At 46.0% G+C, this 15,897-nt stretch overlaps 1 protein-coding gene across 3 annotated transcripts; it reads right to left on the bottom strand.

Moving 5' to 3' along the window:
* Positions 1 to 882: 882 nt before the first annotated feature.
* On the bottom strand, positions 883 to 13,879 carry GLCE (glucuronic acid epimerase). 3 transcript variants are annotated; one of them, XM_081337398.1, is made up of 4 exons: positions 13,429 to 13,879; positions 7,954 to 8,543; positions 6,669 to 6,914; positions 883 to 5,747 (listed from the first exon to the last, which is right to left on the bottom strand). In XM_081337398.1, the coding sequence occupies exons 2-4, from the start codon at positions 8,534 to 8,536 to the stop codon at positions 4,723 to 4,725; spliced, it is 1,854 nt and encodes a 617-aa protein (XP_081193524.1). In that variant the 5' UTR covers positions 8,537 to 8,543; positions 13,429 to 13,879; the 3' UTR covers positions 883 to 4,722. The 3 variants fall into 3 exon arrangements, with proteins under 3 accessions (XP_081193524.1, XP_081193525.1, XP_081193526.1); XM_081337399.1 differs by lacking the exon at positions 13,429 to 13,879 and having other exon boundaries at positions 6,669 to 7,133; positions 7,954 to 8,172; XM_081337400.1 differs by lacking the exon at positions 13,429 to 13,879 and having other exon boundaries at positions 6,669 to 6,861; positions 7,954 to 8,164.
* Positions 13,880 to 15,897: the final 2,018 nt, after the last annotated feature.

Below are 15,897 nucleotides of genomic sequence, written 5' to 3'. Positions count from 1 at the left end.
TGTGTTCAGTATTCCAAAATCATGTCTGCCAGCTCCTTCGGAATATATCTGGTCCTGGTGATTTGAGCTCATCTAGAGCAGCTAGGTGTCATCTAGATTGGCTAGATGTTGTCTTACCATTTTCTTGCCTATTTTGGCTTGCAGTCATATTTTGTGTCCTACAGTATTGCTTGTGTCAAATTGGACTATTTTTTGTTTTTGCATGTAGATAGATGTAAAGAGGGACGCAGTGGCTCAGTGGGTTCGGACGCTGAGCTTGTCGATCAGAAGGTCGGCAGTTTGGCAGGTCAAATCCCAAGTGCCGCGTAGCAGTGAGCGCCTGTTACCCATCCCAGCTTCTGCCAACCTAGCAGTTCGAAAGCACGTAAAAATGCAAGTAGAAAAATAGGGACCACTACGGTGGGAAGGTAACAGCACTCAGTGCGCCTTTGGTGTCTAGTCATGCCGGCCACATGACCACAGAGACGTCCTCGGACAAGCGCTGGCTCTTCGGTTTTGAAACGGAGATGAGCACCGGCCCCTAGAGTTGGAAATGACTAGCATGCATGTGCGGGGGAACCTTTACCTTTACCTTAGATGTAAAGAATGAATTAAGCAGTTCCGCTCGCTCCCTGCCAACCATCACCTCATCATCTTCTCCTGTTAGTGGACCCATCATTTCCTTGACTTTTTTCTTCTTTCTTACATATTGAAAGAAACTTTTTCTGAGAAAGGAATACTGGCTACTATAGTGTTTGCTGTGTAATCTTTCTGCTTAATTATACTGAAAAAATCCAACGTCTGACCACATCTTGAAGTAGGTTGTTGCATCCAGACTCAAAGTTATTTTCTGACACTTACATTATGAAAACAACTGTAGTACAATTAGTAGACACACCAAAGGACATTAAAAACCTTTTCTTTATTTTATAAAGCAACTTTACATGAAGGACAAAGTCAATTCCATATATCTGATAATTCCTACTGCAAAAAAATTCATGTCCTGCCATATAGAAAACTAGCCTGTGCACATTGTGCTTAAACCACAAAGTCTGTACAATTATACAAAGGATTCATTGCCCTTCAAAGGGCATCCTGTAAACAATTTATTGCATATTTGTGTAAATCCTGTATGTAAAGGAAGTAAAAACAAAAGGAACACACAAGAACCAGGAGGATGAAGCACCTGCTTGGCAGTTAATCACTGAGAATGGCACTGGAAACGGCCACATGCTGATGGTTGTGCTTGAGCCACCATCTCCTTAAACACAGTGCAAACCTCTCTGTAGAATGATGCAAACAGGAGGAGTTGCAAGCTCTGAGACCACAAATGCCTAATCCTTGTTCCTGAAATTATTCTGTTGTGGCTTTCCTATAACTTCCCCTGTTTTTTACATTTTACTTTGTCCTCTGAAATTCCTTATACACTCTTTGTTATATAACTATGAGGCCTAATGCAGACATGACATTTCTTAAGCAAGGAGACCAAGTGGCTTCCAGGGACTGCCACCATCTATAATTCACAAAAGCCATTGACAAGGTCAAACCCAAAGCAGGAAGAGGTGAATGGCTGATTGGATCATACAAGCATTACCAAACTAGTTATCAATTTTACAAAGATTGACAAGTATAATCAAGTGTGTCAGGAGTGGGAATACCACATTCAGATGACACCATAATATAAGCTGAATCTCTCCCATCATACATGGTGATTCACTGATTCCTGCTCATAGTCAGTGCAGCTTGCCAACAGCTGCCTCTGATCTTTTAAGGGAACCCTTGTCATCTTCCAGCTATTTCAACCTGATGAAAATTCCAGGGGAATTTTAGGTTTCTCTCTGGTAAGAGACTGTGAAGGAGCCAGTGTGCCATGGTTGACTATTATCCCAATGGGCCAAGACCTACAAGCCTGGACACCCTAAGAATACTTGCATGAGGGAGCCACAGAATGAACAATGTCGGTGTTCTTACTGCATGAGAAAGTTATGACCACGAGAGTTAAGGCACTAACAAATCAACAAAGCGGTACAATCAAGAAATCTGCACACACTGCTTCAAATACAAATGGCCACCAACTGCAAAAATAAGGGGAAGTTCATATATTGCTTGGATATATACATAATCAGTGGTTGGGAAAACTTCCTATAATGTCCTTTTTTGGTATCACAGTGAAGGTGAGCATTTCCAAATTTCATCTGTGTTCTGTCTACAGCTCTCTAACTATTTAACCCAGCAGCAATTAATGTTCCATGCATGGAAGGGGATAGCTTTTTTCTGGGCAGAACTAGATAGGGGTGGGAGGAGTGACAAAGTAGTGAGGAAACTGGGATGAGTGGCTGACAAACAGATGATGCTGGAAACTGTTTCTGGAATACAATTATTTGATCCTGTCCGTAATAAAATGTTATTACCATTTGTGCCCATCTTAATAAGAACATATTAACTTACATGTCTATTCCATCAACAGTATGAAGTTATTTTCATTCTCTGAAGTTCTGTGTACATAAGACATCCGCAGCTTCCCCTTTGCAGTCTACATAGTCTTCCTCCCAAATTCTCTGCTCCAAGAACTACAGGCAAGATTTCTGAAGTTGCGTCTTCAGACAGACACAGCTCTTTCTCTCTCTCAAATGAATTCAGGGAATTGGAGCAGCAACAGTGCCTGGAAGCTATATTGGGGGGAAAATGCCTCTAAATATTTTAACTGATTCTTAAAAATCAAGAGGCTTTAAAGTTGGGGGGCTGAAGAGTTACTTCTAAAAATGAGAAATATTTTTAGCTCTGTATGGAAGTTTGAAATGAGGCATGTTATCATGAGAAAAGATGAACACTGGGAAGGGTTCTGAAATCAAAAGATCCCAACAGCTCTTTAACAGAGATGTTGACACTATAATATATATATGAAAAAAATGAAATGTCAGAATATGTTCAAACCTTTAAAATACTAAAATATACCTTTTATTGTTTCTGTATCTTTTGCAATATGGGAAGGAAAAGAATTTGTTTTTGCAATGTATAGTATCTGGTTGTGCTACATGAGAACTGAGGCTCACAAAGCTTTTAGACAGGATTGTGAATTGCTTATAAACGGAATTTTGGTCAAAATTAGCTGATCTGCTAAAATATCATCCAGTGACATTTCAACTTCTATGAAAAAAGCTGACCCCCTAAGCTGATTCTTAGGCAGGCAGCATGATTTACAGGAATAAATCATTTACATATTCACTTTCTATCAGCTATATAGAAACAGCCAAACACAGAAAAGCTGCTTATAAGCAAGATACAGATTGAGAATAATTTCAAGTGCGAAAACGGCATTATGCAACACAGATGGCCTAACTCGCCTAACTCTCTTTCCGATGGAAGCCCCCCTCAGTCTGCTTAGAGGAAACAGAGGCTACTCTACGATTCAGGATATCTACACAGATGCATGTGAGTTTCACAGAACTGCTCTGGCAATACAATGACAAATTCCAGATATCCATGGAAATTTTTCAAGAACGTGTCCTTAGGCAGAATTTAGAAACAGAAATTTAAATAACAGTCGCCAAGTAGTAAGGTTTAAGAAGAAGCCAGCATTGTTTAGAAAATCAGCTAGGCAGAAGAAAAATGTAGAACAAGTAGTATGAATATCTGATTCATATTATGTAATTAAAAAAGTACAGAAACATTCAACTCACTTTCACGATCAAGAGTGGCTGCAAAAAGAAAACAAGCAAACCGCTTGTTGTATTTCAAACGTTCTAACAAAATCAGAGAATTAATTTTTCCAAATAATATACATTGTATTTGAACCAATACAAGCCTGAAAGAAAACAGTTCAAATTTCTCAAGAAATTAAACTGTATTTTACATAGAAAAAAACCCAAACGGTGTTACATGAAAAAGAGTAACAGGATCAAAATTCGGTGGAAGAATGCTGATCAAGGCAAGGGAGACACAGTCAAAATGGCTACAATATTTGTGCAATCAACTCATCCCGCTTGTAGTTGTGCTCAAAGAACAAAACATTCAAATGTACAGATGGACACCATCCCAAGAACCTCTGGTGCAAACCTCACAAGAGGCAACTGAGAAGTGGACAAGCATCTACAGCTCCCTCTGCTTCCAAGGAGCTTCACCAACAGTCCTGGAGAAATCTCATCCCCAAGAGATTTTAAAAAGAACTAACACAATCACTTCTGGATTTATCCCTCAATACAGAAACCAAAACATTGTGGTATTTTTTCAACAAGGGAAAAAATAATCAACATACCAACCCATCTGGAGAATACAAGCAATACAATAAAGCTACTTGTACAAAAAAAATACAACAATCCCTCTTTTTAAGGAAAGGAAAATGGATTCCCATTTTTCTGCAAAATTCCAGGCAACAAAATAGGGAGTCTGTAAAGAATTTCTCTTAAAAGAAGGGGGGAAATCAGAAGTATACATTATAATTCTGCATTGAGTATCATGGATCACTGTGATAAATAAACAAGTTCAGTTAAGTTTTGATTCAGTCCAATCATTGGATGCCTGCTCTAATGCCATCTCCAAATCTAAAGTATTTATCCTCTGGAATGCAAATGATTGTAAAGGTGTTTCAAGGACTTCTTTGAAAACTGAAATCACACACACACACACACACACAGAGGCACACTTCCCAGACACCATTCTTTAAAAGGTCCCCTGCTCTACTTAAAGATGGCCATTCCTAAGCGCAGCAGAGCAAGGAAATGTGGTTTTGGTTATCAGCCCAGCTTAATTGTGCTTTGCCCTGCTGCCTTTCAAGTAGCTCTTCCATCGCTTGACAAACTCTTTAAACACGGGGGCCTCGTCTATGGTGCCCAGCAGTTGGAGCTGATTGATGTGGGTGGTATGATAATCCCAGCGGGCCAAATTGGGAGCTGTGCCAAGGAGGAAGTGGCGAAGGTCGTAGATCGTTCCTGACCCCGTGTCGTAGAGGGGGAGCATCGCCTTTAAGGAGTCCAGGCCCCTGTCGTAAAGGAGCTTTGCTTCTTTTCCTAGCTTCTCGCCAGCTGTTTCCTTTAAATCATATAACCCAATTAGAGAATACATGAATCCGTTTAAAACAAAGGAGCTGGGTGAGGTTGGATACTCCTCGTACCAGTCATATTTGTTCATGAAGACAGCCCTCACGCCGTGTTGCTCTGACAGGAGCTTGTAAGGGGCTGTTGCTCGCAGAGCCGAACTGAGGAAGGTATGGTCCTTTGTCAACAAGTAAGCCCTAACCAAGGTGGAAATCGCCTGTCCTTGTGCCATGGCAGAGTACCAACCTGGATCCAAAGACTTAAACCCTTCCCCTAGCTTCCGGGTTACCATGATTGGCCAGCCACCTTTTTCATCCTGGTTCCTCACCAGCCAATCGCTGGCAGCAAAAAAGGCTGCCATGTGGGCAGTGGTTGAAATTGTGATGTTGTCTATGAAGCCCTTTCCCTTCACGGTCAGCCTCACCACTCTTTTGGGCATAATTTTGGTCTGTTTGACCACTTTTGTGTTAGAGAGTCCAACACCCTTTCTTAAATCAGTTACAAGATCTCGTGTGATTGTGCTCCAACTGGTCCTGGCCCCGATTCCATAGAAAACGTCTTTGTCTTTAAAAGCAATCAATTGAGAATTGGAGACATAATGCACCGTAAACAGCTGGTTCTTCTCTGTTGTCTCAAGAACCACGGAAACGCTCCCATTTGTTAATAATCTAAGGTCAAAAGAAATGACAAAATCTTTTGTGTTCCCCAGCTGGAGAGATGCTCCCTCGGAGTTTTCTGAAGGGAAACAAATGAAGAAATACAGAAATGGTCAGGCAGCAAAGTGTAAGGGTTTTTTCTGTGTACTGAAGAACTGACCCATCAAAGTAGTTCCCTCAGTTAGCTGATCAGCCAAGATGCATGTTTTAGCCAATGCCCAAGGAACCACAATCGATAGGGTAAAATAAACATATCAGCTTGAATCCCTTCATTATTACACAACAAAAACATGAAGAAGGGCCAGGCCAAACATTTGTGCTTTATAAAGCTAAATCTGCAGCAATATCCCTATTGGTAGAAATCAATTAGAAATTTCCAACTTACAGCTCAAATGAGTGTCTCTGGCTTTTGAGGCATTTCCTGGCCTCATCCATCCTTGTTGCTCACGTTTTAGGTGCCAGCTGTTCCTTTCTCAATTTAAAAGCCCAAAGCTCTTCTTTCCTGCCTGCCTCATTTCCATCTGCCCTCCACCCCCCAGCTCTATCTGATCAGGCACTGCTCCCTCCCTCTACTCTGCCCAGCTCAATATTATAATGAGGAGGCATTTCTGGAACGGTGCCATTCTTCCTACAACACTTGGTCACCCAGGGTGTTACGGTGAATGCTGTTTAGGCCACAATGAAACCAGACTCCATGTGACTTCCTCAATATGGTATTAAGTTTGGAACCAGGTATGTACAATGCTAAATCAGGGACATTCAAATTGGAAGATTTTCGCAGTCTCAAGTGGTTTTTTGTGCACACACACCCATCTCATGAGAGTTCAACAATTTGGAAACAGTGGGGTGAGGGTGGGAAGCGACATGCAGGTACATCGACTAAAACTGTGTACATTCCTTATGTCTTCTGGGCCTCCAGAATGGGAGCCATGAACCAGGAATGGCGAATTTTACATAAAGGAAAGGCAACTTGCTGTCAGCTTGCCTTACATTGACTCACCAGGAACAAGAAAATGCTTGACATTTGTGAATCTGGATTTGTCCTGCAACGTCGTGACAAAACAGCCTTTGGGAACCATCCATTTGCCTGGTTGACTGCCCTGCTCTCTCTCTTCCGCTGTTTCATACACTTCAACGTGGGGAGGTCTCTCTGTCAGATTTTTGCTGTAATGGCTGAGCCCATATTGGGCAATCTGGATGGGATAAAAGTAGCCTTGAGGTCCCCACTGCGTGGAAAGCGGCACCCCTGAAACATAAGAGAACATTCCATACATCTCTGTGCCAAACTCCTGAAACATCCCAGTGTTTCTTCAAACTGGCCATTTTTCTCCTGGAACATTCCAATGTGGCCATTTAGGGATGCTTGATCCGTTTCTGTAATTTCAAAACAGGCATATTTCCTGTTTTTGTTTACCCTCATCTGACTAACATTTCTGGAGAACGTTAAACCTCACACGTACTGCACCTGTTGATAGAATAAAGATACTGCTCAACGTGGATTTCTAAAGGTTTCAAATAATAATGCTAAAGTGTTATTTCTTGTATTTAAGCCTTGGCAGATGTGTAGCCTATTTCTACCCAACTACGCAAATACCAGAGGATACTATCCAATACAGTTGGGAGGGCTTAACGCAATGCTTCTCAACCTTGTGGACTTCAATTCCCAGAATTCTATGCCAGAGTTTGGCATAGAAGTCCACCTGAATTAAAATTTGCCATGGTTGAGAAACACTGGATGTATGCTGGCATTAGGGCACAACCTCACCTGGAAAGAGAGGTTTCCTTCTATTATTGGCTTTTGGAAATTGGATTGCTCTAGAGCAGACATGTCAAACTCGTGACGTCATGTGATGTCACGCAACGTATTGGAGCTTTTTTGCCATTGCCGGCAAAGGGGTGGGTGCAGCTTCAGTACGATGAAACCGGCCCGTGGGACGGCAGTTTGACACCCCTGCTCTAGAGAGCCAATTGCTCGATTTGTTATGTTTAATTTTATATTATGGATGCCTTATTGTAAATTTATTGTGTTGTCAAAGGTCATGTTTATTTTGTTTCACTATGGAACAAAAACAATATAGTTAACATGAACCTTAAATAGTTCATTAAATTTCCGATCAAAATCCATCTTGGTTTTTGAAATAAAGCACAAAACCCTTTGGTAGGTTATTTCTTCCAGCTTCCAATACTGAAAAGCAACCTCTAGTTTTAAAGTTTTAATATAAGCATTGAATCAAAATTTAGCTATCCTCATAAACCTTGACGTATTTTGAATAAACATAACAAACCTTCAACCCCACTGATGCATTTCACTCTGTCCCGGACTTCCACATTGTAGCCCTCAAATGACATAAAAACGCCGTCTGGGTGGTAGGGAGATCTCTGGGTGTACACTTTGGAGTAACTATGGGAGAACTCAAAGCGGTCATAGCCGTCGTATTGGGCAATTTTCCCGTAAACCTCAAAGTACTTCTCCACCCAGGAGAAAGGCAGGAAGACCTCGGCCCCTTCCCTCCTGCCTTTAATGGTGTGCTCATCGTTGATGAGACAGTCGATTTCTTCGTATTTCAGCCCTAAGATTTTGTTGCCATGGAAGCCCCCAGCGATGGGGGGAGCCTTCTGCTGCTCCTGAGGCGACGCTTCCTCACTCTGCTGCTTAGCTGCTCTGTTCACACACTGGCCGCTCTCTGACGCAGCCACGCGCTTCTCCGTCCCACCTGCGTTCACACCGTCACTCGAGTCAAGCGGGAAAGGTGATATTTTTCCACTGGTGCACCGATTCCACAGCAGGATGGTAATCAAGGAGAAGAAAATGCAGATGACAATCAAAGTCTTATAGTTCACCCGAGCTGCCAAGCAACGCATATTCATACCATACCTAAAATAAGAGTTAAATTCAATTAGAAGTCGGAGTGAAAGAGCAGATTGGGCACATGAAACAATACGCAACCGGAACAGTGCCGAGCCCCGGCTGATTGCTCTTGGGGAAAGAGCACGCACACTATTTCGCACCAGCAACTTCACAGCAGAGAGAACAGTAATACCGCTTTAACAATATTTTGTATTTTCTTACACAGAAGAATCTTGCAGGGATTCGTGAAATCTAAACTACCTTAGAAGAATACATGAAAAATAATATAAAAATAATGTACAGTGAAAAAAGAAGAAATGAAAACAAAATGAGGACTAGATAACGGGTCGGCAACCCGCGGCTCTGGAGCCGTTTGTGGCTCTTTCAGGTGTCTCCTGCGGCTCCCAGTCCTCCGCCATGTGCAATCCCCCCCCAAAAAAGTGGGACTAAAAAAGTTCAACCAATCAATTCAAACTTCTCACAAAAAAAACTCGTGAAGTTTGAACTGATTGGTTGAACTTCTTTGGTTTGTGGGACTGCCCACAAATCTCTCTTTTTCTTCGGACTCCACATGGCAGCAGCGGAGGAAGAGACTGGAGGACTGCTGGAAAGGTGAGTGGGCCCATTTTCCATCTGCTGCGCCTTCCTCGGGCTCCCCTCCTCTGAACACACCGCTGCCGTCTCGCCTGACTCTCTCCCCACCCCACTCTTTCGCGGCAGGGCTGTCTGGCCCTTTTCCCATCTGCTGCGCCTTCCTCGGGCTTCCCTCCTCCGAACACGCTGCTGCCGTCTCACCTCTCTCCTGACCTCACTGGGCGAAACAGTGGAGTGGAGCCCAAGGAAGTTGCAGCAGGTGGGAAAAGGGCCGGACAGCCCTGCTGCGAAAGAGAGGGGTGGGGAGAGAGTCGGGTGAGACGGCAGCGGTGTGTTCGGAGGAGGGCAGCCCGAGGAAGATGCAGCAGGTGGGAAAAGGGCCAGACGGCCCTGCTGCGAAAGAGTGGGGTCGGGAGGGAGTTGGGTGAGATGGCAGCAGCCCTTTTTCCAGCTGCTGCGCCTTCCTCGGGCTGCCCTCCTCCGAACACACCGCTGCCGTCTCTCATGCCTTTCATTATTTATGATGATGAGGGAATTGCAGGAAAAAGAGAGGGCCGGCGAGCTCGAGGCTTGCAGGAGGGAACAGCCGCGCGATGAATGGCTGGAGAGAAGCCGAGCAGGCAAACTTAAACAATTAAAGCAGAGCCCCTTCTGGCTTCTGCGCCGGGGCTGCTACCCTCTTTGCGGTGGTGGCAGCAGCATCGCCTTCCATGCCGGTCCCATTTCAAGGTAGGCATGCCCCTGCACGCTCACAGAAAGGACAGGAAAAAGGGGGTGGGCTGTGCCGGTGTCGGGGTGGGGGGGAGGAATAAGGGATGCATGGGGGCGGGGTGTGTGGGAGGAAGTCGGAATCCAAGGTGTTCCAATCTGGGTGGGCTCCCAGCAAATGCGCCAAAGAAGTGATGGGAGAAGTAAGAGAAACAGCGGGTGTGGGCGGGAAGCACCCCGTTTCTTCTTCTTCTGGCACAAACTCTGTGCTCAAGCCGGAATGGGGAGGGGGATGAGGAGGAAGAGGAGGAGGAAGAGCAGTGATTGACAAAGTGCCAGCCAAACTCTTTGGGAGAGGGAGCGCAGGATGGAGGAGGGCAGCTTGCCTTGGAGAGGGAGGGAGGCAGCTTGCCTTTCGTTCTCTCTTTCTCTGCCCTATTTCCCTCGCTGCTCCGTGCTTCCTCCTCCTCCTCCCCACCCAAGTAAACTGCATGCAAAAATCCCACAAAAACCCCCAAATCCCACAGCAAGCTGAGATAGGCAAGTCCGAGTAGCAGCCTGGGAAGATTTGCTGCAGTGGCTCCTTCTCCCTGTTGGCCTCCTCCTCCGCTCCCTCGGAGCAGTCTTTTCCCAGGGGAGGAGAAGCCAGGAGGGCAGAGCCGTCCATACCAGAGCTGGATGGGGGCAGGGCAGGTGCATGTCTCGCCTTAGGCTCCACTCTTCAATCAAGCCCCGCATGTGCACGCATGTGCACGCACATTTTGTGGCTCCCCAGGGGTTGTTTTTTGAGGGAACTGGTTCCGAGTGGCTCTTTCACTGTTTCAGGTTGCCGACCCCTGGACTAGATGATCAAAATGGATAAAGAAAACATCTTCAAAAGGCTTCTATTGGCTTCAGAGATTTCAGTGAGGACATATTCCAGCCCTGCCGGTTGAGATGTAAAAAAATCAGACGAAGGTAAGTCACTTCAGAATTTTTTCCACCTTTAATATCACATATAAGCTGTTTTATATTGTTATTTTGTCCTTAAAAGATTTGTTTTTCAATTGAATTGTACAGTGATTTATCCTGGTCTGATACTTTTTACATCTCAAAAACCTGACATGTCAACAGGGGTGCGTAGACTTTCTATATCCACTGTACAGGGAGTATCTCTAATGAAAAAATAGCGGAGGAACTCATGACAAACACATACAGAGCTAGAGAAGCTCTTTATTCTACTTTTTCTATTCCTTTTCTACACGGGATGCAAGCTTTCAAGATTAGCTGCAAGTGGCAGCAAATAACTAATTTTTAACAGAATGTTTAAAGAAGCTCAGAGTTGTTTTCTCTATTCATTTTTACATTTTTCCTCCTCCTTTTTGTCCCTTTTCCCCTTGATTTTTTGGCCTACTCTTTATGGACTTATAGTGTTTTTGAGACTTAGCTTTTCACAGGTTACAAAATTAACTCGTTGCCATAAAAGTAAAACTTCTGATTGGCTTGGATTCACTGAGAACATTTGCATGGAGAATAATAAATTTATGAGCTGAATCTTGATGTACTGAACACTGTGCCTAAAAAAATCTTGCCTCCCAAGGTAGCAGGAGAGGAAGAGGAGGAGGTCTCGGCCGTCTTCAGCCCAACCCAAACCCATCCTACGGGCAGTCCTACAGAGGCTCCGCAGGACAAGGGGCCAGCACACCCACTTTTCCCTTTGGCTTCTCCGAGTGAAGTTTGAAACTCTAATAAAAAAGAGAGAAGCTCCGACATTCCTTTTTTTCAGCTGCAAATCCTTTTTTTTCAAACTTAGTAAATTTATATAGAATTTTTTTTTAAATGAATTTTTCATTTTAAAAATTTACAATTTTTACATTATTTTTACATAAGTAAACAATATTGGTAGTGACTAAAATCATTCAGCTTGAAAAAGATGTAATTTAGAAAAAAAATCTTTCAACATTTTTAATTTTTGAATAAAACATTTTTGATTCTTTTTTAAAGAATATTTTTAAAAATAAATATATATTTCTTAAAAAAACGAAGGGAACCAAAGGCTACACGATTAATCTCAACATCAGCCACACGAGGGAGCAAAAGACTAACCGTTCTTGAACTTACAGGGAGCATTTATGTTGACAATAACTTAAGTTACAGAGAAAATGTTTTGCAAAGTCTCTGCCATGTTTGTATTCCCGCCTAGGGAGAATTCAAATTATACCTGCATCGAATGTAAATTGGACTGCTAAAAGAGAAATTACGGAGTCCAGGCATCCCTGAACACAAAGAACTCCTAGTAAAGGCAGAGGGCTGTATCCAACCTTAACATAGCAAGAAGAAAAACAAGTAGGAGGGAAGATGAACCGCAAGAGCAGGAGTCTTCAAACTCGGCCCTGCAAAGAGCTGTTTGGGCAAACAGGATGGGAAGATGAGGCAGAAGCACAAATAAGAGAGCCAGTTTGGTGTAAGGCTGAAAGTACCAGGCTAGAAACAGGGGGACTCTGAGTTCTAGTCCTCCCTATGACATAAAGTTAGCCATGACCTTGGGCCAGTCACTGTCTCACAGTCCTAGGAAGGAGGCAATGGTAAACTGCTTAAAAAAAGAAACACCTTAAGAAAACTGCAATGACTAGTCCAGTCACTGGGAATCAAAACTGACCCGAAAGTAGTTGTGTGTAAGTGTGCATGTATCCACCCAGTCCCTGGGGGAAGATGTGGACAGAATCAACATTGTAAAATGCAAATATTGTATCTTTGTCAAAGTATTTATTTGATAATAAAAAGAGCTCAGGGATAACTGTTTCCCCCAAATTACTGCCAAGCACTACTAGTAGACCAGCTTTGCATCTACCCTCTACAAATAAACAATCCACAGCACGGAAGCAGACGGCACAAGATCTTTTCCCCAACACTGTAGTAGCAGACTCAAGCCTGTCGTGCCTCTGCCGCTGTTTGCCAAGGCTGCATCTTGACACAAACCTCAAGAAGCAGCCTCAGATTCCTAGTCTGCAGTACCGACAATGCATAGCATTGCTCCCCAAAACGAGCGTAGGCGGCGTAACGTTTCCAACTAGCAGCTCATCTGAAAACTATGGAAGAAGGGATGGAAGCTTGCTGAGGTAGTTTAGCCACTCCGCTGTGCGCTACAACAAGGGGGACCTGGGCGCCCAGGTGGAGGTCGAACAGACGTCGGCAATAAAGCAGCAGTAAGCCCCCCCGCCCCCCCGGCAAGAGCCCCCCCCCGTCTGAAGGGGCCTTCGCTCCTTCCGAAGACTCACAGACGACCGCCCCACCTCCACGGCCGGGCCCTGGGCGAGAGCCAGAGGGAGGGAAGGGCGGGCGGGTCTTTCCTCCTCCTCCTCCGACTGTCGCCACGAGCCGCCCCAGCACTACGGAGCGAAGGGAGGCCTCCCTCGTCCGGACTTCGCGCTCGGCACGATCCGGCGAGAGGCGCTCTCCTCCCCGAGCGGCAGGCGGCCAACCCGGGCCGAGCGGCGGCTGAGCGAGGGGCGAGACGGGCGGGCGGGAGCCGGCACGGAGCCTGGCCAGGCCCGGGGAGGCGCGCTGCTCCGCAGAGCCAGAGCCCCTCCGTCCCCCGCAACGGGCGAAGGCGGCCGGCGAGCAAACCCACCTGGAGGGCCTCGGGCTGACCGGGCTGCGTCAAGCGGCCGCCGCGGGCAGGGGAAGCGCCGCCGTCGCGCGTCTCGGGCCGAAGCTCCGCGGGATCAGCCGGCGGGTCAGGGCCGCCCTCCGGCACCGTCGCAGAACGCCGCAAAGGCGCGGCCGGCCGCGGGCCCCGGCCTCCGCCCCATCTCAGCGCCCGCGGACTCCCCCGCCGCTCCAGGGGCCGCTCGCGCCCGCCCGCCCGCCTCGCTCCGCGCCGCGCCGCTCCGCCGGTCCTCGCCGCGGCAGGGGCGGCCTTGAGGGAGGGCGGCGAGGGCGGCGAGCCCGGGCAGAGCAGCGGAAGGGCCGCCCCTCCGTCTCCGTGGCAACGCGGCCCCGCCCCCGGCGATGAGCAGAGCCCCTCCCTCTCGGACGCGCTCGGGAGGCCCGGCTCGCCCCCCCCAGCGCGGCCTCTCCGTCGGGCCGCTCGTTGCGGCCAGCTCGGCACGGAGGAGAGCGACTCCTCCCTCTTCTCGCCGACTTCCCGCGAGAGCGTCTCGGTGGGAGGGCCTCTGCGGGGCGCCGTCGATTAAAGCCGGGCTCATCCAATCGCCGGCGCGCCGCGCCCCCGAAACCAATGGCAAAACTGTTCCTCTCTGCCGAGCGGGGGCCAGAGGGGGCCAATGGCGTGCAGCAGCGGTAGCCGTGGCCAATCGCAGAGAGCAGGGGGCGGGGACTACCCTCTCCGGCGACAGAAATCTCCCCGCGGGGGCGGCTTCCCGGCTGGAGCGCCGTAAGAGCCGGTGCCGATGGCTTCGCCCGCGGCCTCCTTCGAGGGGGAGGGGGCCCATTCTTCCCCGAGGGGCGCCTCAGGATGGCGCGACAAGGCCGGGTGAGGGCAGAGCTCGAAAGGAGGAACGTCGCTCGGGCCTTCCGGCGCCCCTTCCTTGTGGTTGCCCACACGACGCGCTAAGCCGGCGATTCTCAAGCTTGGCGACTTCAAGACACGCGGACTTCAACTCCCAGAATTCCCCAGCCAGCAACGCGATGCCGAGTGCGGTTGGTTGGCCAATTGGGAACCAATCGAGCGGTGTTGCTGTCTGTCTTGCCCAGCGGTAGGCAACCTCGGCTCTTTTATGACTCATGGACTTCAACTCCCAGAATTCCTGAGTCAGCTATGGTTGTCCAGTCTATTCCTGAAAACCTCCAGTGATGAAGTACCCACAACTTCTGAATGCAGCTTCCATGCCATTGGTTAATTGTTCTCACAGTCTGGAAATGTCTCCTTAGTTCTGTTTAATGATCTTCTAGTGGTTACAATAATACAGAAATTAACTATCACAGCTATCATTGTTGAAATGTTGACATCTTTGCAGTCTGTTCCAAGAGGACAAAGGCTGTAATAAATTGTAGGAGGAAAATTATTGTTATAATGTTATGGCAGTTCTCAATATTGATTTTTTTCATCTGTTAAAAACAATCAGTTACTTATTAAGCGTTATTTTGGAAAATTATAATCTTGGGGTTTCTAAATCTCTAGTCTTTCATTTCTTTTTACTTTTTATTCCCTCCTTGTTTTCTTCATTGTTTATAATGTTATTTAATTGTTAATGTTTAATTGTTTGATCTTCAGTTTAAAAAAAAGCTGTTTGGAGGTTTGAATTTAATTTTAAACATTTATGTTGGAGCGCCCTCTTCTGGTTAAAAGAAATAGAAGGGAGGGGAGAAAGCCAAGCTCAAAAACATATATACCTGTTTGAAGCAGGCAAAATAATAATAGCGAGAGACAAACATTTCCAAGTATCTGAAGAAGAAAAGCCAGCCACAGTATAGGTAAGAATGCTACTACAGGTAGTCCTCAACTTACAACAGTTCATTTAGTGAACTGTTTGCAGTTACAGCAGCACTGAAAAAGTGACTTATGACAGTTTTGCACCCTTATGACAGTTGTGGCATTCCCATGGTCACATGATCAACATTCAGATGCTTGGCAACTGACTCATTTATGATGGTCGCAGTGTCCTGGGGTCACGTGACCACCTTTTGCAAATGTCTGACAAGTAAAGTCAATGGGGAAGCCAGAGTCCCTTTGCAACCCTGTTACTACATTAACGGCTGAAGTGATTCACTCAACAAGTGTGGCAAGAAAGATGGTAAAATGCGGCAAAATTCACTTAACAAATATCTCGCTTAGCAACAGAAATTTTGGGCTCAATTGTGATCGTACGTTGAGAGCTACTTGTATATTGTTGTAGGCTTTTCCTTTTCAGGATAATCAGTGTGATGGAAAAATAATGAAATAAAACTGCCCACTGCCATTCCTGTTTTCACAGCTACAACAGTGGAAGCCTTAATGCTCTCTCAGCTTGGTTGTTTGCCTTCAGATTTCTCATTACCTGATTAAATAACATCATCAGTGCTAATGTGTGGGGAGTTTGTCCCCTATTTATATACAGAAGCTTATATACAGTATTGGCAGGAGGTATGGAGTTCTCCT

Source organism: Vipera berus, assembly GCF_964194415.1.
Source record: "Vipera berus genome assembly, chromosome: 12".
Classification (NCBI taxonomy): Eukaryota; Metazoa; Chordata; class Lepidosauria; order Squamata; family Viperidae; genus Vipera; species Vipera berus.
The sequence above is the reverse complement of the archived record's forward strand: the minus strand, read 5'-3'. Positions and strand labels throughout refer to the sequence as shown.

Coding starts and splice junctions, on each gene's coding strand:
- GLCE (XM_081337398.1), bottom strand. CDS start 8,536: ATGAATATGCGTTGCTTGGCAGCTCGGGTGAACTATAAGACTTTGATT. Junction 6,915..7,953: donor ATGCATCAGTGGGGTTGAAG/GTTTGTTATGTT, acceptor CTTATGTTTCAG/GGGTGCCGCTTTCCACGCAG. Junction 5,748..6,668: donor CAAGCATTTTCTTGTTCCTG/GTGAGTCAATGT, acceptor GTTTCCCTTCAG/AAAACTCCGAGGGAGCATCT.